Here is a 24,170-nt window from a genome sequence, read left to right on the forward strand (position 1 = left end):
CACCTCTTCTTAATATCTTCTGCTTCTGTTAGGTCCATACCATTTCTGTCCTTTATTGTGCCCATCTTTGCATGAAAAGTTCCCTCGGTATCTCTAATTTTCTTGACGAGATCTCTAGTCTTCCCCATTCTGTTGTTTTCCTCTCTTTCTTTGCACTGATCACTGAGGAAGGCTTTCTTATCTCTCCTTGCTATTCTTTGGGACTCTGCATTCAGGTGGGAATATCTTTCCTTTTCTCCTTTGCCTTTTGCTTCTCTTTTTTTCACAGCTATTTGTAAGGCCTCCTCAGGCAGCCATTTTGCCTTTCATTTCTTTTCCTTGGGGATGGTCTTGATCCCTGCCTCCTATACAGTGGCATGAACCTCCATCCATAGTTCTTCAGGCACTCTGTCCATCTGATCTAATCCCTTGAATCTATGTGTCACTTCCACTGTATAATCAAAAAGAATTTGATTTCGGTCATATTTGAATGGTCTAGTGGTTTTCCCTCCCTTCTTCAATTTAAGTCTGAATTTGGCAGTGCTATTCTGAATTTGGCAATAATGGTAATCTATTATCATTATCAATGGCAATCTATTGATGGAGTCCATTTTTTCCATCCCTTGAATCTGCGATGGCCTTTGGCTTGGCTGACCGACAGAATGCAGAGGAACAAATGGTGTGCAAGTCTGAGTTCGGCCTTAGAGCTTATTGCAGCTTCACTTTCACCCTCTTGGAACATTGCTCCGAGGCCTCCACACCAGAGAGGTGACTGAGGCCCTGTGGAAAAGAACCCAGAACCACCACACAGGTGAACAAGGTCTCCTTGGACCTTCCAGCCCTGCCAAACCCACAGCCGAATGCAGCCACAGATGACATCAAAAGAGAAACTGGACAACTAGCCACTCAGTCATGAAGAACAACCAGTTGTTTCAAGACGCTAAGTTTGGGAACAGTTTGTTAGGTAGCAGTAGAGCTAAGTGAAACAGTTTGTGCTCTAATCTTGAGCCAAGTTTCTTTGGTTCAACATGTTTGTGAGATAGATTCATGTTGTTGGATAGTATTGTATTGTGTGACAATACTACAATGTATCCACTTAACTACTGATGGGCATATGGGAAGTTTCTAGTTTGGGATGCTTATAAATAGTGTTGCTATGAACATTTTATTAATAAGTCATGTGATGAAATCTGCCTGCATTTGTGTTCACTGTATAAGCAGGGGAGATCTTTCTGAGCCATAGGGTATCTTACATGATCAGCTTTAGTAGATACCACCTCTTTTCCAAAAAGTTTGTCCCAGTTCACATTCCCACCAGCTGTAAGGCATTAGGCAGAGTTTCAGTTCCATACCCTTGCTAACACTTTGTGCTCTTAAACTTTCCTTAAAACTCTCAGCTTTAAAGATGAGTCAGGGACTTACCTGGTGGTGCAGTGGCTAAGACTGCACTCCCAGTGCAGGTTTGATCCTTGATGAGGGAACTAGATCCCACATGCCACAACTAAGACTCAAAATATAAATAAGTAAATGAGTGTGTAAATGAAGACCGCACTAGGGAGGTGTCAGCTCCGTGAGCCAACATTAGAAAGAAGCTGGACCAACTGGTTTTGATTCTACCATTCTTCCTGACAACGGCCAGTTAAGAGGCCAGATTAGTTTTTTTTTTTTTTTTAATTTTTATTTGTTTAAGAGGCCAGAATTTAAAACAGAATCTTATATGCTCTATTTTTACAAACCACTTTCACAATCATAATTTCATCTGCATCTCCTAATAAAATAACCCTGGTATCAACTAGCACTGCATATCTAGGTGCTGAACTCAGTCTATCCAGAAATATTCCTCTGGAAACCGGCCACCTTTATATGACTGATAAACTTGCTGACATTTAAAATGAGGCTGCGTGGAACATTGTCCATGACTCACCCTAAGTGAAAAACACAGGTAACAAAACAGCCCCATACAGTCTCATCCTATTTTGGTAAAAAATATATCTGCATATATGTCTATACATTCATAGATAAAGGTCTGGAAGAAATAGAGCAAAATGTTAACGGTGTTATCTCTGAGTTTTGAGCTTAAAGATGAATTTATTTTCTACTTTATGCCTGTATTTTTTTTTATAATGAGGATGAATTTGTTTAATTTTTGAAGTTTAATTATTTTTGAAATCAATAACACATTTATATAGTCATAGTCAAGAGTACAAGAGGTTACACAGCAGTCTCCTCCTCATCCACATCTGCCTTCCGTCTGGCTCCCTCAAGAGGTAACCCGTGTTCCAGCATCTGCAGAACCCTTTCAGAGACGTTTCATGCATACACTACAAGCAAACACATACATTTAATTCTGTCACTTTTATGATAAGACTATTTTCATGTTGAAGAAAACGTTGTAGAACGTGTCATGATGTGGAAAGATGAGTAGAAAGACCACAAAACAGTGCATAGAGTAAGACATTTTATAATGGTAGTGGTTTAGTTGCCAAGTCGTGTCTGACTCTTGTGACCCCATGAACTGTAGCCTGCCAGGCTCCTCTGTCCATGGGTTTCTCCCGGCAAGAATACTACAGTGGGTTGCCACTTCTCCAGGGGATCTTCCTGACCCAGGAATCGAACCCAGGTCTTCTGCATTGCAGGCAGGTTCTTTACCAACTGAGCTACAAGGGAAGCACCTATTTTATAATAATTTATGAAAAAAATTTTATATTTAAAATACTAAAATGCTATATACCCAAATGTCTTGGTGGTCACTTCTGTGTGTAGGATTTTGGGTGAGTCTATTTTCTCCTTATAGGCAGGATGTGGCCCGGGTTTAGGGTGTGGACTCCAGTACCACAATGCCTGGTTCAGATTCCAGTCAGCCTCCCCTTAGCCTCACAGACCTGGGGCTAGGGACCTACCTGTGTCTGAGTGCCTTCACCTGTGAAGTGGAGATTATATGATGCTAACACCTGCTCACAGAGTGTCATCAGAAATGTCACAGATTTAGGTAGAGCCCCTCAAATGGTGCCTAGCATTGTTCCTGAGAATCATATTATTATTCATCTGAGTCACCTAATTTTTCCATATTGGACATGTGTTACAATAAAAGTTGAAGAGTAAATTCCCATGAGAGAAGGGAAACAGATGTAGAGGCAAGCACCGATGAGAAAGAGCCACAGAAAAGCGCACAGACCCTGAGGCCCTGTGGACCCACCAAGGAGGGTGGGGCCCGGCTTCCTGATTTTGACTGACAGCCCCGTGAGAGGGTCCCTTCGCCTGGTGCTGCCCGCTGGGCACTCCAAGAGCAGAGATGGACTTTGGCCATCTCTCTCCGGGCATTTGGAGAAGGCTTTTGAGACCTTCCTGGAAACTCCCCTGTCCCTTCCTTGTATAAACAACGTCTCGCAACTCTTCGCCACTGTCTTCCTGGCAGTGGTCACGTGAGGAGAGATTTCAGAGTAAGTGTGAGGTCTTACTGGCTGTGCCTGGCCCAACTCATACCAAGGAGCTTCGGGGGCCCATTACTGCCACCCAAATGTGGCAGAAGTTCTGGGGGTTTGGAGAATGAGCTGCTTCACAGCCCAGCTGGAGAAAGAACTGTCCGATTACAGTTTCGAGTTTCTAAATACACCAGGCAGCATGGGCTGGAGGCCTGCCGTCCTGTGTCCCAGGAGGAGCCCTCTGCCCGAGGACAGGGTGGGGAGGGGAGGACAGATGAAGGGAGGGGTGGAAAGCGCAGGATTGGGAGCTGGAGGCCCTGGGGTCCCACCTCAGCTCGCACATTTCAAAAACTGATGTTAGCTGGGAAAAATTCGCAGTTTCGGTCAAAATCCAATCACTCCTTACAGAACCCCTCGAGTTGATCTGGGAATACAATGCCAGATGTGACCTGCTTGGCGAGAGTAATTATGTGAACTACTTTATATTTGAAAGAATATCTAGATCTTGTGTAGTTCCTGCTAAGCCTGAGGTAAATGAAGGTTGGGAAATAGTGCAAATCAATGTTTCCAGCTTTATTCAATTGGTATATTTTAAAATGGTGGTCCAGTGTTTGCCTTCCAATACAGGGGGTGTGGGTTCAATTCCTAGTTGGGGAACTAACATCCCATTTGTATCACAGCCAAAAAACCAAACCTTCAAACAGAAGCAATATTGGTTGGCTCTCTCTCGAGCCAACCCACTGTTCTAATAAATGCTGTTCTCCTCTCATTCCACCTCACGTCTGGAAATTCTTTTCCAACCCACACACAGACCACAACAAACCCTGCAAGCTGCATGGGGCAGCCAAAAAGAAATAAAACAGAAGCAATAGTGTAATAAACTCAATAAAGACTTTAAAATGGCCCACATAAAAAAATCCTTAAAAAAATAGAATAATAAAATAGTTCATAATCCTTTTCCACAATCCTACAATTCCCACACTCTAGAGACAAAGTGTGTTCGTTGCTCAGTTGTGTCCAACTCTGTGCTATCCCATGGAGCCCACCAGGCTCCTCTGTCCATGAAATTCTCCAAGCAAGAATACTGGAGTGGGTTGCCATTTCTTTCTCCAAAGGTTTTCTCATTAAATTTGGTGCCAAAATTGACCTGACCTGATGGTGCTTATTCTTTTAGCTGCTGTTACTGCTAAGTCACTTCAGTCGTGTCCGACTCTGTGCGACCCCATCCCTGGGATTCTCCAGGCAGGAACACTGGAGTGGGTTGCCATTTCCTTCTCCAATGCATAAAAGTGAAAAGTGAAAGTGAAGTCGCTCAGCCATGTCTGACTCTTTGCGACCCCGTGGACTGCAGCCTACCAGGCTCCTCCGTCCATGGGATTTTCCAGGCAAGACTACTGGAGTGGGGTGCCATTGCCTTCTCCGATTCTTTCAGCTATCACTCTATAATAAATAGCAGAATATTAGTACATTTTATTACAGTGTGCTGCCTCAGTTCTCACTAGTATATAGTCAGTGCATCATATTATGTTCCTAAAATATGAAAAATTCTGAATTCTAAAACACATCTGGCCCCAAGGGTTTTGCATAAGGATTGTGGCTTGTAAAACAGGTTCAGATGCTACACAAAGGAGATGCCCATTCCCACACTGAGATTTACCTAGCCCTGCCAGGAATATCTTCTTCTTGGTGTCAGGTCCATGGGAAGTCTCCAGGAATCTGAAGATGAATGTACTCAGGATGAGTCAAGGAGCATGTATTGGGGATATTTTTTCCTAAATTAGTCCTCCTTATACTCCAGTGTATCTCTGAATTTCCCTGCGGATCTTGTAAAAATGCAAATTCTGACTTAGTAGGTCTGGAGAGGGCCTGAGCTTTGGCATTCCTCTCAATCTCCAGGTGAGGCCTCTATGGCTAGGACCTTTCTATGTTCTGGGAGGGCCCAAGGCCAGGCGCCAAGTGACAACCATTTGCTGCCCCATGGGGAGAGCTGCCCCTGACCTTGTGGGCTGGGATCTCACTCAACGCTGGTCACCGGACCAAAACCTGCCTCGTCACCGCCTTTACTCCCTTCTCCACTGACCATTTACTGCCTTCGCTGCCTCTTCCTCCCCACGTGGTTCATGCCACCTTCTGCCTCCACTCCACATCTTGGCTGGGCTCCACCATGTCTCATGACTCTTCACTCACCCAGTTTCAACGAACTGCTTAGACAAGGTGCTTTTCCAGCTGACTGACCTCACTTCCCAAGCATGAACGAAGTTTGTTCAACTCTCAAATTCCTGAGATGCCTCACTATCTCTCCTGGGTATCTCCCCAGAAAATTTTCCACTGTTTGCAAAGTACTCCCTAGCCCCGACCACCCAGAGACATTGTGATAGCGCATTTGCTCACTAGACAAGAAGTGACCCGGGAAAGGGCCAAGGTTAGACGAGGTCTTTTTGTGTCAGTGCTTGCAATGCCCTGATTTCTTACACACCCGCCTTCCTTTTCTCCTTAAGTTCTGGATTCCCTGGTTGCAGAAAACTCAGACTTACTTATTTTCCAAGTGAATTCCCCTACTCCAGAAGTGAAACCATTAGGGGGCTCCACTCTGGTCCTTTATGTCTCGGAACAGAAAGAATTCAGCAAGAGGCAAAGTAACAGATAAAAAGTGATTTATTAGAATAGGACTCTTATGAGGCTTACAATTAATTGGTTGGTGAGAGGGTGCCGCCTCAAGAACTCCATGGCTTATGTTTTTATAATCAAAGGAAATATGGGGAGGGGGAAAAAGACCGCATTCTTTCTCATTCTTGAATAGATGTCACACTTCCATCATCAACTCCTCCTCCAGGAATTTTCTTGTCCCTACATGGTCAAGCTGGCACTACGGAAAAATTACTTCAGGTCTCAGTACAATGAAGGTCTTTCACTTTGAATTGTCACCTTTCCATAAATCATTATTTTTTATGTGTGCAAAGAGCGTGTCCTAGGAGTCATTAACTTACTGAACTCACTGGATGAGAGGTGGGTCTCACGCCACCATTGTTGTATTGTTTTGGGCATGCTTCTGCTGCATGGTTCCTGTTGCTATGCAAGCCTACTTGATTTTACGATTAATCAAACCTGATTGCTTAAGTGATCATTAACTTACTATAGTCCCCCGAAGTCCCTTAAACTTCCCTCACTATCTATGATCCCCTAATGAAATTTCTGGGCTAACTATTTGATTATCTTACTTTGTCCCTATCAAAAGTAATACATATTTATTAATAAAAGTTTAAAAAATATAGATAAGAAGAAAATGAAAATACCAGTAAGCCTAACACACAGAGATAACCATTGTGACATTTTGTCTCATGGCCTTCAGCCTTTACAAGTTTTGTTTTACAAAATCTGACTCACACATATAATATTTTGTAAACTGCTTTGCCCCCTCCATTTATAGTATATTGTGACCATTTTCACAAGTCAATAAAAATTCTTCCACAATATCATTTTAAATGATTGTATAGTTTTCCACTTAACTGATGTGCTACAGTTGACTCTTTTTTTATTATTATTAATTTGTAGTTAAAATAAAACTGCAATGAAGATCCTCACTTAACCAAAAGATATAGGTGTATTCTGACTGTGACTGATTCCGATGTGTCTGTAGTTTTCACACCAGCTGGGTGTACAGTTCAACTTAGTTCTGACACTACCTGGCTGGAGAAAGCATCAGATCCCACAGCTTATAGGTTCAGTGTCACGAGACTGCCTCCCCTCCACACACACTTCAGATATCAGTTGAAAGTCCATGTAGTTCCTTGTGCTTCTGACCAATTGGCTATAGATCAGAGGTTCCCATGATCCCGTCCTTGGGTTTGATTATTTGCTAGAGCAACTCACAGGACTGAGAAATATTTGCTTCCATTTACCTTATATAGCTAATTATAAGATGGCATATTATAAAGGATATTATGAAGGATATAGATGAGCATATGTACATCTAGTCAAAGCTATGGTTTTTCTAGTAGTCATGTACAGATGTGAGAGTTGGACCATAAAGAAGGCTGAGACCAAAGAATTGATGCTTTCGAACTTTGGTGCTGGAGAAGACCTTTGAGAGTCCCTTGGACAGCAAGGAGATCAAACCAGTCAATCCTAGAGGAAATCAACCCTGAATATCCATTGAAAGGACTGACTGATGCTGAAGCTGAAGCTCCAATATTTTGACCAACTGATGCAAAGACCCAACTCATTGGAAAAGACCTTGATGCTGGGAAAGATGGAGGGCAAGAGGAGAAGGAGGGTGACAGAGGATGAGATGGTTGGATGGCATTACCGACTCAACGAACATAAATTCAAGCAAACTCTGGGAGATAGTGAAGGACAGGGAAACCTGGCACTCTACAGTCCATTTATTTAGTCACAGAGTCGGACACAACTTAGCGACTGAACAACAACAGGTGAACAGCCAGATGGAGGAGATGCGTAGGACAAGGTATGAAGGAAGGACAAGACATGAGGGAAGGGCTGTGGAACTCACATACCCTCTCAAAGCACATCATTCTCCTAGCACTTGATGTGTTCATCAGTCCAGAAACTCTATTAACTCTTCCCTTTTGGATTTTTATGAGGCCCCATTACACAGCCATGATTAATTAAACCACTGGCCATGGGTGATGGAACTTAATCTCTAGCTCCTTTCCCCTCCCAGTAGGTGGAGGGTTAAAGTCAGGGTTGTAAGGACCAGACTGAAAACTCAGACACAAAATCATAAGGTTGATTCCCTTGGCAACCAGCCCCTATCCTTAGGTTATCTTGTGGTATTTTGAAAGTTACCTCATTAACATAACAAAGACACCTTTATTGTTCTCAATCACTTAGGACATTCCAAGGGTTTTAGGAATCTGCACCAGGAACAGAATGAAGGCCAAATATACAATTCTTACTATAAATCACAATATCACACGTATCTTTTGGATACTTCCAGGAAATTATATTATTATGTCAAATTGTATAAACTTCATGGTTTGCAAGAGTTGCCAAACTGGAAAGCATGGCTTCCAAACTTTCAAATACAAATCAGATCTCGGCTTTTTTTTTTTTCTTCTCGGCTTAATCAGTGTTTTGAATTCTCACTAAACTTAGTTAACCAGAAACGGAAAGTAGGGCATTCCAGGGCTGAAAGGGAATTCCAGGCCACCACCAGGTCAAGCCCTGAGACATCCCTTTGTCTCCTGATCAGACAGAGGAAAAATGTTTCCCAAAGAACACAACTATTTTTCAGACAATTCTAGGCTTAGCTAAATCCTGCAATCATATTGGCTTTATTTTTCCATCCAATGTTTATATATTTAAAATGAAGGGATTAGGGGGAATTCCCTGGGGTCCAGTGGTTAGACCTCCAAGCTTCTACTGCAGGGGGCCTTGGTTCTATCCCTGGCGAGGGAACTAAGATCCTGCATGCCTTGAGGCACAGCCAAAAACAAAAACAAAGGGGTTAGATCAATAAGGGAATGGTTGGGCAGCTGGTCACTTGGTGAGGGTGGTGGGAAAGGGACGGTTTTAGCTTTGGCCTGTGTCTATAGTCGGCCCATACGGGTGATAGTTGATCTCCAACTGCAAGGAGATCGAATCAGTCCATCCTAAAGGAAATCAGTCTTGAATATTCACTGGAAAGACTGATGCTAAAGTTGAAACTCCAATACTCTGGCCGCCTGATGTGAAGAACTGACTCATTGAAAAAGCCCCTGATGCTGGGAAAGATTGAAGGCAGGAGGAGAAGGGGATGACAGAGGATGAGATGGTTGGATGGCATCACTGACTCCATGGATGTGAGTTTGAGAAAGCTCCAGGAGTTGGTGATGGACAGGGAAGCCTGGCAAGCTACAGTCCACAGGGTCGCAAAGAGTCTGTATGACCAAGTGACTGAACTGAACCGAACTGAGCATCCAACTGCTTGCCCAAGACAGAGCTCGAGTGTATGGTACCGCAGGAACTGACTTGAGGGTCCTGATAACAGGCTGCCCCTGTACGCTCAACATGGGGCGAGGCTCTCCTCTGGTTTGAGAATAGCTACCCTTCGAGATGAGCCAGTCACTGAGATTAGTGTTGGTGCCTATGGGATGGTGTACAAGGCCCATAATCCCCACAGTGGCCACTCTGCGGCCCTCAAGAGCATATGAGTGCCCTGGAGGGGGCCTGCTGGACCTCTGTGCCACAGCCTGAACTGATCGGGAGACCAGAGTGATCCTGGTGTGTGAATATGTGGACCAAGACCTCAGGACCTACCAGGACAAGGCACCCCCACCAGGCTTGGAGTGGGGGTGGAGACCATCAGGGGTCTGAGGCATCAGTTTCTAAGAGGCCTAGATTTCCCTCATGCTCACTTCTTCGTTCACCGAGACCTAAAGCCAGAGAACGTTTAGGTGACAAGTGGCGGAACAGTCAAGCTGGCTGACTTTGGCCTGGCCAGAATCTGCAGCTTCCAGCTGGCACTTACATCTGCGGTTGTTAAACTCTGGTACCCTGAACTCCAGAAGTTCTTTTTACTGCCTACGTATGCAAGACCCGTGGACGTGGGGAACGTTGGCTGTATCTCTGCATAGATGTCTCCTCAAAGGCCTCTCATATGTGGAACCTCTGAAGCTGATCAGTTAGGCAAATCTTTGACCTGACTGGACTGCCCCCAGAGTATGACAGGCCCTGAGAAGTGTCTCTACCCGTGGAGCCCTTTCCCCCAGAGGGCCTGGAGCCCCGCTAGCCGGTGGTACCTGAGGCTGAGGAGTCTGGAGCACAGCTACTCCAGAGATGCTAGAGATGCTGACTTTTAACCCACACCAGCGAATCTCTGCCTTCTGAGCCCAGAGGCACTCCTATCTACACGGTGACCCAGGGTGAGCAATAGGAATGGTTGCATCAGAACCAAGAGAGGAGATGCTGACATTTCCCTTCCTTTGAACCCTGGAGTGTGACCTCTGCCTCGGTCTCTGAGGCTTCAAAGATTGGAGACATTCTCCAGGTTTTTATAGAGACTATTTTGCTGCCTTAATGACATTCCCCTCCAACCCCTCCTTTTTTTTTTTTTTTTTTTAAACATTTAACCTAATTTTATTCATGCTTGCCTTGGGATAGAGAACAGATCTTTCAGTAAAAACATATAATAAAAACAAAATATGTCTTATCATGTACAACTTTTTTTTTTTTTTCTTTTCTGTAACTAAAGATTCCACATGCGGAAACTAAAACCCAACACAGCCAAATATATTTTAAGAAAGAAACAAGAAGCTGACTTCCCTACAGATAGAGAAGACACACCAGGAAGACATGCCCCCAAAACAGACATTTTAACCAAATATTTCATTGTAAGCCAAACAGGAAAAGGATAGGAGTTATGCATCAGAAATGAAGGGGACATTTTACTGAGACCACTGGAAAAAATGAAAAGACAGCCAATACAATGTAGAAATGAACTAGCATCTCGAAAGTGAAAATGAAGAAAGTGAAGTCGCTCAGTCGTGTCCGACTCTGGGACCCCATGGACTGTAACCTACCAGGCTCCTCTGTCCATGGGATTTTCCAGGCAAGAGTACTGGAGTGGGTTGCCATTTCTTTCTCCTATCATGTACAACTTTTAAACTACAGTAATGATGTACCTTAATTACTTCCAGGCATACAAGTCTAACATTACAGTTTTTTGTTTTTATTTTTTAATAAATGCAATTAAGTCTTCTAGGAACATTTTGTAATAAACTACTAATAATTCTTAATTTTTCTTTGCAGATAGATCAAGCACCTCCAAAATACAAATTCCTATACACAGTGAAACTTAAAAACTCAACATTCGGAAAACTAAGATCATGGCATCCGGTCCCATCACTTCATGGCAAATAGATGGGGAAACAATGGAAACAGTGATAGACTTTATTTTCTCGGGCTCCAAAATCACTGCAGATGGTGACTGCAGCCATGAAATTCAAAGATGCTTGCTCCTTGGAAGAAAAGCTATGACCAACCTAGACAGCATATTAAAAAGCAGAGACATTACTTTGCCAACAAAGGTCCGTCTAGTCAAAGCTATGATTTTTCCAGTAGTCATGTATGGATGTGAGAGTTGGACTATAAAGAAAGCTGAACGCTGAAGAATTGATGCTTTTGAACTGTGGTGTTGGAGAAGACTCTTGAGAGTCCCTTGGACTGCAAGGAGATCCAACCAGTCCATCCTAAAGGAAATCAGTCCTGAATATTCATTGAAAGGACTGATGCTGAAGCTGAAACTCCAATACTTTGGCCACCTGATGCAAGAACTGACTAGAAAAGACACTGATGCTGGGAAAGAATGAAGGCAGGAGGAGAAGGGGACAACAGAGGATGAGATGGTTGGATGGCATCACCGACTCAATGGACATTGAGTCTGAGTAAACTCTGGGAGCTGGTGATGGACAGGGAGGCCTGGTGTGCGGCAGTCCATGAGGTCGAAAAGAGTCGGACACGACTGAGCGACTGAACTGAACTGATACACAGTAAGCACTTTACTTAAGACTAATACTTAAGTAAATTAAGTACATGGACAGCCTTAGGATAAGCTGACATTATATATTCAGCTAAACAGGCAACAAACCATAGAGCCAAATGGAAAAAAAAAGTATTTGCAAATAAGATTCAAAAACTAACTTTTTATAATTAAGTACAGAAGATAAACTAATTTGCTAAAATAAATAAGATGTGATATAGTAACACTTTACTATAAAAAATGCATACCAGAACATTTTTAAATGGTGAGTGCAACTTATTAAGAATAGTTTACTACAATAAATGCTGGCTAAATAGAACCACCTCTCCTTTTGAGGCTTATCCTTCTCCTGCCCTTCTGTGTCCTTACACCAAGGGGTATGTCTCTTGTTCTCCCCTTCACTATACCTTGATATTAGGATCCTTTTTTATACAGGAAAAACAAAACAAAGAAGAAGAAAAAAAAAAGGAATGGTTAAGTAATTTCTGGTACAGTCATTCAATGAAATCCAGTACAGCCATTAAAAAACTGAAGGGGCTTCCCTAGTGGCTCAGGGGTAAGGAATCTGCCTGCCAATGAAGGAGACACAGGTTTGATCCCTGGTCTGGGCAGATCCCACATACCACAGAGCAACTAAGCCCGAGCGCCTCACCTACTGATGCCCGAGTGCCCTAGAGCCTGTGCTCTGCAACAAGAGAAGCCAGTGCAATGAGAAGCTTGCACACCACAACTGGAGAGTAGCCCCTGCTTGCCGTAACTAGAGAAAAGCTCATGCAGCAAAGAAGACTCAACACAACCAATAAATAAATAAATAAAATTATTTTTTAAAAAAGGAAAAAAACTTTATGCACTCGGAGAAGGCAATGGCACCCACTTCAGTCCTCTTGCCTGGAAAATCCCATGGACGGAGGAGCCTGGTGGGCTGCAGTCCATGGGGTCGCTACAGAGTCAGACACGATTGAGCGACTTCACTTTCACTTTCTCTTTCATGCATTGGAGAAGGAAATGGCAACCCACTCCAGTGTTCTTGCCTGGAGAATCCCAGGGATGGGGGAGCCTGGTGGGCTGCCGTCTATGGGGTCGCACACAGTCCAACACAACTGAAGCGACTTAGCAGCAGCAGCAGCTTTATACACTAATACAGAATGATATTTCAGATACATCATTAAACAAAAAAAGCAAGATGTAAAAACATGTGTACCATATGCACATTTGTGTAAAAGGGAGGAAAAGAAATACATAGACATTCTAACATAGGAGTTTTGCTTGTGTATTCATAAAGCATCTTGGGAAAGTTACACAAGAAGCTGATAGTATAATATGCTAATTTTTAGGGAAATTAGGTAGCTGAGAGAAAAACATTTCCATTGCCAAATCAGACCTCTCATTGTGTTGAACACATGAATGTGTCACCTATTCTAAAATAAAAATTGTAAAACATAAATTAAGGGGACTAGGGCATTTGATTACATCACAAAATACTTTCATTTCTGTTTTTTTCTCCAAACCCCAATTTAAAGGATCTGTAAAGGAACGGACCCCTACAGTCCATAGGGTCTCAAGAAGTGGACATGACTTAGCTACTGAATAAAAAAAACAAAAAGGAATAAAAGAAGAGAACCGTATGTACAGAGAATAGGAGAGGGAACAAAAAGTAGGTCATATGAACATGATTTGGGGAGAGAATGAGGCAACAGCACAGATTTCAGGTCACACTTCCAGTCCCAACTCTTTAACTTGTTTCTCCTGAGCTCTTGGGCAAATAAATCCCTTACTACTTTGAGCTTCTGATCCCTTATCTGTGGAAGAGTAAGAATGAGTCACTGATGTTCTGTGTTCTATGTTGTGCCTTGTGGGAATACTGGGAGCATTCATTGTCAATGATCAGAAGGATTTAATAAAGTACATAGACTGTAATCATTACTTTTAATAATAGTAGCAATTTAAGCTATTATTAATTCAATTTTTGTCAGTCTGATAGGAAAAATAGCAGTATCTTGTTTAAATTTGAACTTCTCTAATTATAAATGGGGCTTCCCTTGTGGCTCAGCCAGTGAGAATCTGCCTGCAATGTGGGAGACCTGGGTTCAATCCCTGGGTTGGGAAGATCCCCTGCAGAAGGAAAAGGTTATCCACTCCAGTATTCTGGCCTGGAGAATTCCATGAACAATAAATGAGGAGAGTTTCAAGCCAGAGAAAGCTGGCTTGAAACTCAACATTCAAAAAATTAAGATCATGGCATCCGGTCCCATCACTTCATGGCAAATAGATGGGGAAACAGTGGAAACAGTGATAGACTTTATTTTCTTGGGCTCCAAAATCACTGCAGATGGTGACTGCAGCCATGAAATTCAAAGATGCTTGCTCCTTGGAAGAAAAGCTATGACCAACCTAGACAGCATATTAAAAAGCAGAAGCATTACTTTGCTAACATAGTTAAAGCTATGGTTTTTCCAGTAGTCATGTGTGGATGTGAGAGTTGGACTATAAACAAAGCTGAGTGCTGAGGAATTGATGCTTTTGAACTGTGGTGTTGGACAAGACTCTTGAGAGTCTCTTGGACTGCAAGGAGATCCAACCAGTCCATCCTAAAGGAAATCAGTCCTGAATATTCATTGGAAGGAAGCTGAAGCTGAAACTCCAATCCTTTGGCCACCTGATCCAAATAGCTGACTCATTAAAAAAGACCCTGATGCTGGGAAAGATTGAAGGCAGGAGGAGAATGGTTCGACGGAGGACAAGATGGTTGAATGGCATCACCAACTCAACAGACATGAGTTTGAACAAACTCCAGGAGATGGTGGAGGACAGGGAAGCCTGGCATGCTGCAGTCCGTGGGGTTGCAAACAGTTGGACACAACTTGGCAACTGAACAACAACAACAATTATAAATGAGGTTGAATAATTACGTGTCTATTCCATTTGTATTTCTTTTTCGGTGATTTGCCTGATCATTCAAAATAGTTAACATTTACTGCATGTTACTGTGTACATGTGTACACAGGCACTGTGTTATGATCTCTATCCAAATTATCTCATTTAACCTGCAGATCAAATGGGTAAAATTATTATGCTCATTTTCAGCTGAGGAAACCAATATTTAAGAAGTCAATTGTTCAAGTCTCCATCACCAGTAAGTAGAGTCCGGATTCTGATTGAGGACTTGACTCTGACCCAGAAATCTGGCTTGATTGAGAACACAGGCTCTTCAGGCTTTGGTTTCAAAGACTCTCCCCCTGATCATTTTCCTTTTGCATTATTTGCCTTTTCTTAATATTTTGCAAGAGCCCTTTGTAATTTGGCGGTAGGGCTCAGAGTAGGGGAGGATCTATCTGGGCCAAAGGGCAGAAGTGACTTCAAAGAAGCAGCCTGCCTGGCCTTCAGCTACCCCTAAGGCGGTGTGTCTGCCTAGGCGGTGCAGTCAGACATGATGGCAGCAGACCAAGCTGGTACAGGACACAGGTCTGCAAAGACGTCAACAGTGGACAGTGGACTTCAACCCCTTTAGAGAGAAAGCAAGAGTGACCCACAGGAGGAGGATGAAACCAGAGCTTTCAGGCTGTCCAAAGTCATCAGAGGGAAAGAAGAAAACATGAGGCGGAAAGCTGGCCAAGAGCTTCCTGAAGACCATGCAAATGAGGCCCGCCCACAACTGCCTGGAAACCGCTCGCCAGGAGAAGGCAGAGCCTAGAGGACGCGCTGCAGGACCGCTCAGCCAAGGAGGAAGTGGAGGTGGAGGAGGCTCTGAGGAGCAGGTAAGGAGTCAGGGAGGGTTGTGGAGGGCAGGGTTACAGGGCCCTGCGTTCTGGAGAGGCAGCTCGTCCCTGGGGTGAACACCGGCCTGGGAGGCAGGGCTCCTGGGATCATCTTTCAAGTTCAACCATTCTTTAGCTGTGAAGCCTTGGGCACGTCAATTCGCCTTTCTGAGTCTTGACATTCCCATCGATAAAATGAGTGTAAAAATGTCATGTTAACTACGCTTTGAGCATCTGCTGTGCTTTGCTGGGCACATAATAGCCATTATCCGTTCCTCATGGCAAGCTCATGAGATGGGCTCATTAGCCTCTATCATAGAGACAAACAAAGCTCAGAGACATTAAGCCATTTGTCTAAGACCTCACAGCAAAGAAGTCCAGTTCTAAAACTACATACTTTCAACTCTTGATCCTGCTTTCTTCTGAGGGTGGTTTTACAGAATCAAATGGTCTATGCAAATGGAAAAAAAACTGTAAAAGGCAATTATACCATCAAGATGGGAGTCACTCCACTCAGACCCTGGCCAGAACTGATGCCCTTGGTAAACTGGGAAGTTCTATGAAAATGCTAGTTCTTCACCTCTTTCCTCTTTCCAAGTTGAAAGCACTGGGGTGATGCTACAGACAACTATTTGGCTGAGTGAGCGGGTCACAGACGGAGGTGATGTCTTGAGTGGTATTGGGATATCCCAGCTTGAGAGTGAGTTCAAGTTGGATAAGTGGCCAGTCTCTCCTGTTTCCTGGAGACAGACTCTGAAACCACAGCCAAGGCCTGATGAGACCATGGCCAATAAGGGCCCAGGTGCTGATTCAACCGTAATCATCCCTCTTCACAGCCCTTAACAGATTTAGCCATGGAACTTCAGAAAATGGAAGTCTGCCTTGTGGGGAGGGAAGTTCTTTAACATAGTAATATAAGCTTAGCGTGGTAAAATTTGAATTTTCAGAGAATGAAAAACAAGCCAACAAACAAACTTCTACTCTTATCCACAGAGATAACCACTGTTGACAGTGTTTGTTTTTCCATGTGTTTTTCCATTGCACACATATATTGGAAAATTAGATTGTACTGTAATATGGTTTTACTGCTGGTTCTTTTCATTAATGACATGTCACGAACGTATTTCCGTATCAATAGATGCTTTAGGACATTGTTTACAGGCTGCAGAACGTCTCTTTGTATGGATGGAGAGAACTTATTTAATCAGTGTCCTACTATTGGATAATTAAGCAGTTTTCAATTTTTCACCATTAGAGCAATGCTCAGATCTTTGCACAGGACCTGGACTGTTTACACAGTATAAATTTCCAGCGGGGGCACTGCTGAATCAAGGTTACATATATTTTAAGGTCTGCTTCTGACACACTCTGGAAGCTTCACACACTAGGGCTTCTCAAAGCTCAATGCAGAAAACTTCATGGCTTCAAAGTCAGCCTTTTTAAATTTTATTTTATTTTTGGTTGTAGTGGGTCTTCGTTGCTGTGGGGACTTTTCTCTTGTTGTGGCAATCAGGGGCTACTCTGTAGTTGTGGCGCATGGGCTTCTCATTGTGGTGGCTTTTCTTGTTGCAGAGCACCAGCTCTAGATAACAAGGGCTTCAGTAACTGTGGTACTTGGGCTCAGCAGTTTCAGCTCCCAGGCTCTGGAGCACAGGGTCAGTAGTCATGGCATGGTGGCTTAGTTACTCTTTGGCGTGTGCGATCTTCCTGGACCAGGGATCGAACCCGTGTCCCCTGCATTGGCAGGAGGATTCTTTACCACCACCTGGGAAGCCCTCAGAGTCTGCCTTGAGCCTTCCTCTCTCTCTCAAATCTCTTTGCAGGGATAATTCAACCATCTCATAGACAGTCTTTCCCATGTGCCAGGTTCTGTCTAAGAACTTTACCCTCTGAGGCACCACCACTTTTAGCTTCCTTTTCAGAAGAAATGGAAGAACAGAGAAGTTAAGCAATTCAACTGAAATCACAGCCCTAGTAAGCAGTGGCTCAGAGATCAATAGCCTTGACAATCTGGTTCTAGAATCTCTGCTCTCCACTGCTTCTCAAAAAGTACGATTGATCCCATCTCCAAAGATATCTTTTACCCATCCCTTTGATCTTCTCCACTATCGCCTCACCTGCATCAAATCCCACGAACCCAACATGGACCACTGCTAGAGCCCCTATCTGGTCCTTCATTTCCACTCATCCCTTTCAGTCTGTCTTCTGCTCTGCAGCTGAAATGGTGTTTTTAAAATAGAAACAGGATCAGGTCAGCCCCCACTCCCCAGCACCACCGGCAAGCATACACAGACATAGACTCAGCCCTAGAATAAAAAACCCAGATGCTTTCCCCAGTCTCCAGGGCAGTCTTTCTTAGGATTCTCCTAAATTCTCTCTTAGGATTCTTCCTAAGCCACTTTCCAATCTAGACCCGCCCACTACACCTCAGTTACCCAGCCTCCTTTCACTTCCTCAAAGCTTCTTCTCACCTTAGAGTTTTGGCACAGGCTGTTCTCTTGAGCTGGAATGCTCCTACTCCACTCTACAGGGTTGGATTCTTCTCATATCCCCTCTCTGGTAATCTCATCTGAAGCAGCCAGTCCCCTAAACTCACTTTCCTTTTTGTTTATAGCATTCATTAAAATTGTGCGTTATTTATCGCCTGTCACTCATTAAATATTTCCTTCCCTTACTAGACTCTAAATGTCATGCGGTCAGAGACTACATCTATTTTGTTCCCTGTTATTTACTAAATGTCTGGCACGGTGCCTGACCTGTGATGTTCAGTTCAGTTCAGTTCAGTAGCTCAGTCGTGTTGCTCTTTGCGACCCCATGGACTGCAGCACACCAGACCTCCCTGTCCATCACCAGCTTGCGGAGTTTACTCAAACTCATGTCCATTGAGACCTGTGATGAGCTCTCGTTAATTCAATGACTGCTCGTCGGATGGATGACAGATCCACAGGAGGAGGCATTCATTGGTCGGGATCTTTGGCCAACTATCCCAGCTTTGGCCAGAGCTAGTTCATCCTCCCCCGGCATGCCTTCCTCTTCCCTACATGAGGCAGTGACAGAGGTCTAGGGTCTAGCAGGAAACCAGGAAGCCATGGTTGAGAGTGTAAGCAGGTTTTGCTTCAGGTGCCATTTCAGTCGGGGTAGAAGATGTCATGTGTGGGGCAAAAGGGAGACTCATTGTCCCCAAATTCCCCCTGCACGCTTCCTGGATTCCCACCACGAGAGGAATATTTATGGCCGCTAGAACTCCCCTAGTGAAACGCAAGCTCTCACTGTCCAGTCAGTAACACATATCCAGCAGGTGAACCGAATGGTGGATTCTGCCTCTCTGACAGCAGCATGGTGGTGGCCTAGAAGTCCCGAGGTCACCAGTGGGTGACCCTGGTGGTGGTTTAGTCACTAAGTCATGTCCGACTCTTTGCAACCCCATGGACTGTAGCCGGCCAGGCTGCTCTGTCCATGGGATTCTCCAGGCAAGAATACTGGAGTGAGTTGCCATTTCCTTCTCCAGAGGGTATTCCTGACCCAGGGATCGAACCTGGGTCTCCTGCATTGCAGGCAGATCTTTACCCACTTAGCTATGAGGGAAGCTCATGGGTGATACTTGGGGAGACTAAAGGACTCCCCAGGTGGTGACAGAGATAAAGAATCTGCCTGCCAATGCAGAAGACACAGGATACATGGGTCGGGAAGATCCCCTGGAGAAGGAAATGGCAATCCAGTCCAGTATTCTTGCCTGGGGAAAACCATGGATAGAGGAACCTGGCAGGCTACAGTCCATAGGATTGGACATGACTGGGTGCATGTGCGTGCACACACACACACATATCAGCAAAGTGAGGGCTTAGGTTGGAGAAGAGGTTTTTAAACTTTTTTTTTCCCTCAGAAGCTCAGCTCTTCAGCTTGTTCAAATGATTAACATGAGGAAAGCCAAGTGTCTCTGGCTGAAATACAGAAGTGGGGCTGGAGTGCTGCTCCTCCGCCATGACTCCCCCTTTGAACTGCCCAGGGTGGTGGGAAGGTCAAGTCTTGGACTCATCTCAGTGGTCAGTGCCTGCTGGCTGACCGTCTGTGTTCTAAGAACAAAGGAGGCAGCGAGGCCTGCATGTTCTGGGTGTAGCTCCTTGGCCCCATTAAGTGATCAGGAGGGCACTTGCTGAATCTGATATTGAGAGAATAGTCACAGACTTTAGGCAGGGCAGCAAGTGAATTTCATAGCAATCGAAGGGCAGGGCTGGCAGCCCCTTTGTGTGAGAAGGTTTCAGCCATTTTAGGAAAGAAAGGAGGGCCCAGGAGAGAGGAAGCCCAGAAGGCTCCTTTACCCTCTCCACCATCTAGAAAAAGGAAATTGCCACCCCTGCTTTTCCAGGCCAGGGATCCCAGGCCTGGAGGAGACCGCCCACAGTCTCGCAGATGCTTGGCTTCCAGGGCTGGTTGTTTGCCCCGCCCCAGGGGAAGGCTGGTCCCCCACCTCCCCACCTGCCGCTCCAGAGGCCGCAGCCTGGGCCACCTGGCAGCAGCAGGTGCTGCGTGTGCGCTGCCATGGAGACGGGCCCCGGGGCTGGTGGCGAGAAGGCAGTCTCCCAAGGCTTTGTGGTTACTGGAGAGGAAAAGACTGGAGCCTCCGACCTTCCAGGGCAGTCTGCCTTACTGCCCAAGTGCCAGGGAAGCCCAGGTGGGTGCTTTGGGGGTTTCTAGGACAAACGGATGGGGGAGGAGCCAGGGGAGATCAGATCTTGGTCTGGAAGGGCTGATCTGGGGAGCTGGGGAGGGAGGAGCCTGTCCATGATTTCAGGTCAAAGGAAAAAGCCTTCGCAGAGGTCCCTTTGCCAGGCCAGCGTGGTGCCCTGAACAAAGACTGGGCCCATGGACTGCGGGGACTGGCCCTGCAGCCCAAGGGGATGAGGAAGGGAAGGCCTGGTATCTGCCCCCAGAGGAGGGGTAGACCAGGTATTGGCAAAGCCCATCTCTACCCTAGCCAGGGATGTGAGGTAGCAGGTAGGGAAATATTCATCCTCCAGGAAGATCCCCTGGAGGAGGGCATGGCAACCCACTCCAGTATTCTTGTCTGAAGAATCCCATGGAGAGAGGAGCCTGGCGGACCACTGTCCATGGGTTGCAAAGAATCGGACAGGACTGAAGTGACTTAGCACACTTAGCTCATGAGACACTGTCTGTGGTTCCCCTCCCTTTCCCTGGAGTCCAGGAAACCAAGGGCAATCCCATGCAGCACAGGGAGCATTTAAATCTGCTTTCATGGCTGGAGAGCTGTCTCCTCCAGCGTGAGCTCAATGATGCTGGGGTGGCTCAGGCCTTCGCCCAGCAGAGGGAAAGCTGCCAGAGCACCAGGCTTAGGAACCTGGTGATCTGGAACAATCTTTTTTTTTTTTTAATTATTGGCATATAGTTGATTTACAATGTTGTGTTAGTTTCAAGTGCACAGCAAAGTGAGTAAGTTATACACATTCAGTTCAGTCCAGTTCAGTTCAGTTCAGTCGCTCAGTCGTGTCCGACTCTTTGCGACCCCATGAACCGCAGCACGCCAGGCCTCCCTGTCCATCCCCAACTCTCGGAGTTCACCCAAACTCATGTCCATCGAGTCGGTGATGCCATCCAACCATCTCATCCTCTGTCATCCCCTTCTTCTCCTGCCCTCAATCTTGCCCAGCATCAGGGTCTTTTCAAATGAGTAAGCTCCTCGCATCAGGTGGCCAATGTATTGGAGTTTCAGCTTCAACATCAGTCCTTCCAATGAACACCCAGGACTGATCTCCTTCAGGATGGACTGGTTGGATCTCCGTGCAGTCCAAGGGACTCTCAAGAGTCTTCTCCAACACCACAGTTCAAAAGCATCAGTTCTTTAGCACTCAGCTTTCTTTATAGTCCAACTCTCACATCCATACATGACTACTGGAAAAACCATAGCCCTGACTAGACAGACCTTTGTTGGCAAAGTAATGTCTCTGCTTTTTATTTTTATTTATTTATTTATTTTATTTTATTTTTTTATGTCTCTGCTTTTTAATATGCTGTCTAGGTTGGTCATAACTTTCCATATATCCACTCTTTTTTACATTCTTTTCCCATATAGGTCATTACAGAGTACTGAGCAGAGTTCCCTGTGCTATAAGTAGGTCCTTATTAGTTCTTTATTTTATATATAGCACTGTGTACATGTCAGTCCTGATCTCCCAGTTTATCCCTCCCCCGCCTACCCCCTGAGAACCACAAGTTTGTTTCTACATCTATTTCAGTTTTATAGATAATTTCATTTCACTTCATCTTTTTGAATGTAAGTTTCCGTCTCATCTGCAAAATAAATGTGGGTGATAACGCCTTTCAACAGCCCTCAAGACACAGCGGAGGGCCAAGCACGGGCACGGGAGACTAACGGGTGTTCCTTTGCTCCTTTTCTGCCAGGACTCCGCCTGTCGGAGTCCCCAGTGTCTGGTCTGAGGATGGCGGAGCAGCAGGGCCGGGAGCCCGAGTGCCCTGTCTGCTGGAACCCCTTCAACAACACATTCCACACCCCCAAAGTGCTGGACTGCTGCCACTCCTTCTGCGTGGAATGCCTGGCCCACATCAGCCTGGTGACCCCGACGCGGCGCCGCCTGCTGTGCCCGCTCTGTCGCCACCCCACCGTGCTGGCCTCCGGGCAGCCTGTCACTGACTTGCCCACGGACACCGCCCTGCTCACCCTGCTCCGCCTGGAGCCCCACCACGTCATCCTGGAAGGCCGCCAGCTCTGTCTCAAGGACCAGCCCAAGAGCCGCTACTTCCTGCGCCAGCCCCGGGTCTACACGCTGGACCTGGGCCCTGAGCCTGGGAGTCAGGCCGGGCACCCCCAGGACGTGGGCCGCAGCACCAGGCCCGACCCCATCCCCAGCCACTACTCTCTGCGGGAGTGTTTCCGCAACCCGCACTTCCGGATCTTTGCCTACATGATGGCGGTCGTCCTCTGCGGCACCGTGTTGTTCATCTTCTCCATCTTCTGCACCAGACGGTTCTTCTGGGGGCTGGGGTGAGCGTCTGTTCCAGACGCCTTTCCTGGCTGCTGCTGGGTATGGGGACTGCGGAGCGCCGCTTGGGGCTGGTCTTCCTTCGTAGTATTGTTCCTTTTTACAATCCAGGGGTTGGCTAGGCTGTGCGTCTGCTTCTAGCAACAGAGTCCTACTATGATGAGAACCTCTGAAGGCTAACGGACTGGGGATGATGTGAAGAGACCTCTGGGTGTGAACCGGGGGTCATGGAAGGGCAGAGAAGCAGACCTGTGATCACAGAGCCAGAAGCAAGTTGTGCCAAAAGGCTGGATGAGGGTACCCAGGAGCCTGTCCAGCCCAAATAGCAGGTTGCATTTCTCACTGGAGCTGCTTTGAACTCAGTTCACATTTTTTTGTTTGTTTGTTTTTTGAGTTGCTCTTTTTACTATTTGTTGCTAAAAAAAAATCTGGGAGTGTGCTTCAATCGGGAGCAAGTGTGTTTGTCTTCTCCTTTCAGTTTTCTCTTTGGCTATCTTGCCACCAGTCCCAGTAAAAATGGCCTGCATTCATTAATTTATTCACTTATTCAACAACCCATTGGCTGGTCCTCTGTCAGAACTAGGGGGAGAGAAAGGTAGGATTAACCAGGAGTGGCAGAGTCCTTATCAGTAAGGAGGGCAGGCCCAGTCAGCTGCTGCTTGTTCACGATGACCTCTTGTTAGTATGTGGTTTATGGAGTGTTAAGGTATAAAAGTTTAAAGGGAAAAGAAACCTGAGTCAGTGGATCAAAAGAAATCTGGGATTTGGAGGAAAAGATTTTTATTCCTCCTGGTAGGTGCAGGGTAGAGTTCTGATTCCCTTCCTTCAACCATTGTAATTCTGGCCTTGAGAGGTAAGGCAGGGAGCATCCATTGTGGCACAGTGGATAAGAATCCTCCTGCCAATGCAGGGGACACAGGTTTGATCTCTGGTTGGGGAAGATACCACATGTCAAGGAGCAGCTAAGCTGCAACTATGGAGGCTGCGTGCCTAGATCCTGCGCTGGGCAACAAGAGAAGCCACTGCAGTGAGACGCCCCCGTTCACTGCAACTAGGGAAAGGCCTTGCAAAGCAACAAAGACCCAGTGCAGGCAAAAATAAATAAAATTATGTTTAAAAAAAAAGAAAAAGCAAGGCAGGGAATTCTCTGGCAGTCCAGTGGTTAGGACATCCCGAGTCCACTGCAAGGGAACTAAGGTTCCACATGCCATGAGGTGCAGCCAAAAAAAAAAAAAAAAAAAGGGGGTAAGGCAGAAACTCCGGATAGAGTAAAAGCCTTGGCTCCCATCCCAGGCAACACCACCAGGGGATCCTGGTTTTTATTTTGTATGACAGCATCTAGGGACAAAGGAAAACTGGATAGAATTTGGATGCTGCTTGACTGCCAGTGGCCACCTCTGCAGTATCTAAAACCCTGACTTCTGTTCCCCCACTTTTAATACTACCTGGTGACTCAGGTCTCTGAAATGACCTCAAAGCAAATTAGAACACCATCACAAAACGATAACATTTTGTTTTG

General features: G+C 45.5%; 1 protein-coding gene and 1 pseudogene across 2 annotated transcripts; both read left to right on the plus strand.

The window, feature by feature from the left end:
* The first annotated feature begins 9,488 nt into the window (after window positions 1-9,488).
* On the plus strand, window positions 9,489-10,131 carry LOC122709877 (annotated as a pseudogene).
* A 5,180-nt stretch (window positions 10,132-15,311) lies between these two features.
* Window positions 15,312-23,156, plus strand: RNF183 (ring finger protein 183). Of its 2 annotated transcripts, none has more exons than XM_043927867.1 (2): window positions 15,312-15,635; window positions 22,053-23,156. In XM_043927867.1, the coding sequence occupies exon 2, from the start codon at window positions 22,091-22,093 to the stop codon at window positions 22,655-22,657; it is 567 nt and encodes a 188-aa protein (XP_043783802.1). In that variant the 5' UTR covers window positions 15,312-15,635; window positions 22,053-22,090; the 3' UTR covers window positions 22,658-23,156. The 2 variants fall into 2 exon arrangements, with proteins under 2 accessions (XP_043783802.1, XP_043783803.1); XM_043927868.1 differs by lacking the exon at window positions 15,312-15,635 and adding an exon at window positions 20,195-20,307.
* The last annotated feature ends 1,014 nt before the right edge of the window (window positions 23,157-24,170 follow it).

Source organism: Cervus elaphus, chromosome 16 (genome assembly GCF_910594005.1).
Source record: "Cervus elaphus chromosome 16, mCerEla1.1, whole genome shotgun sequence".
Lineage (NCBI taxonomy): Eukaryota > Metazoa > Chordata > Mammalia > Artiodactyla > Cervidae > Cervus > Cervus elaphus.

Coding starts and splice junctions, on each gene's coding strand:
- RNF183 (XM_043927867.1), top strand. CDS start 22,091: ATGGCGGAGCAGCAGGGCCGGGAGCCCGAGTGCCCTGTCTGCTGGAAC.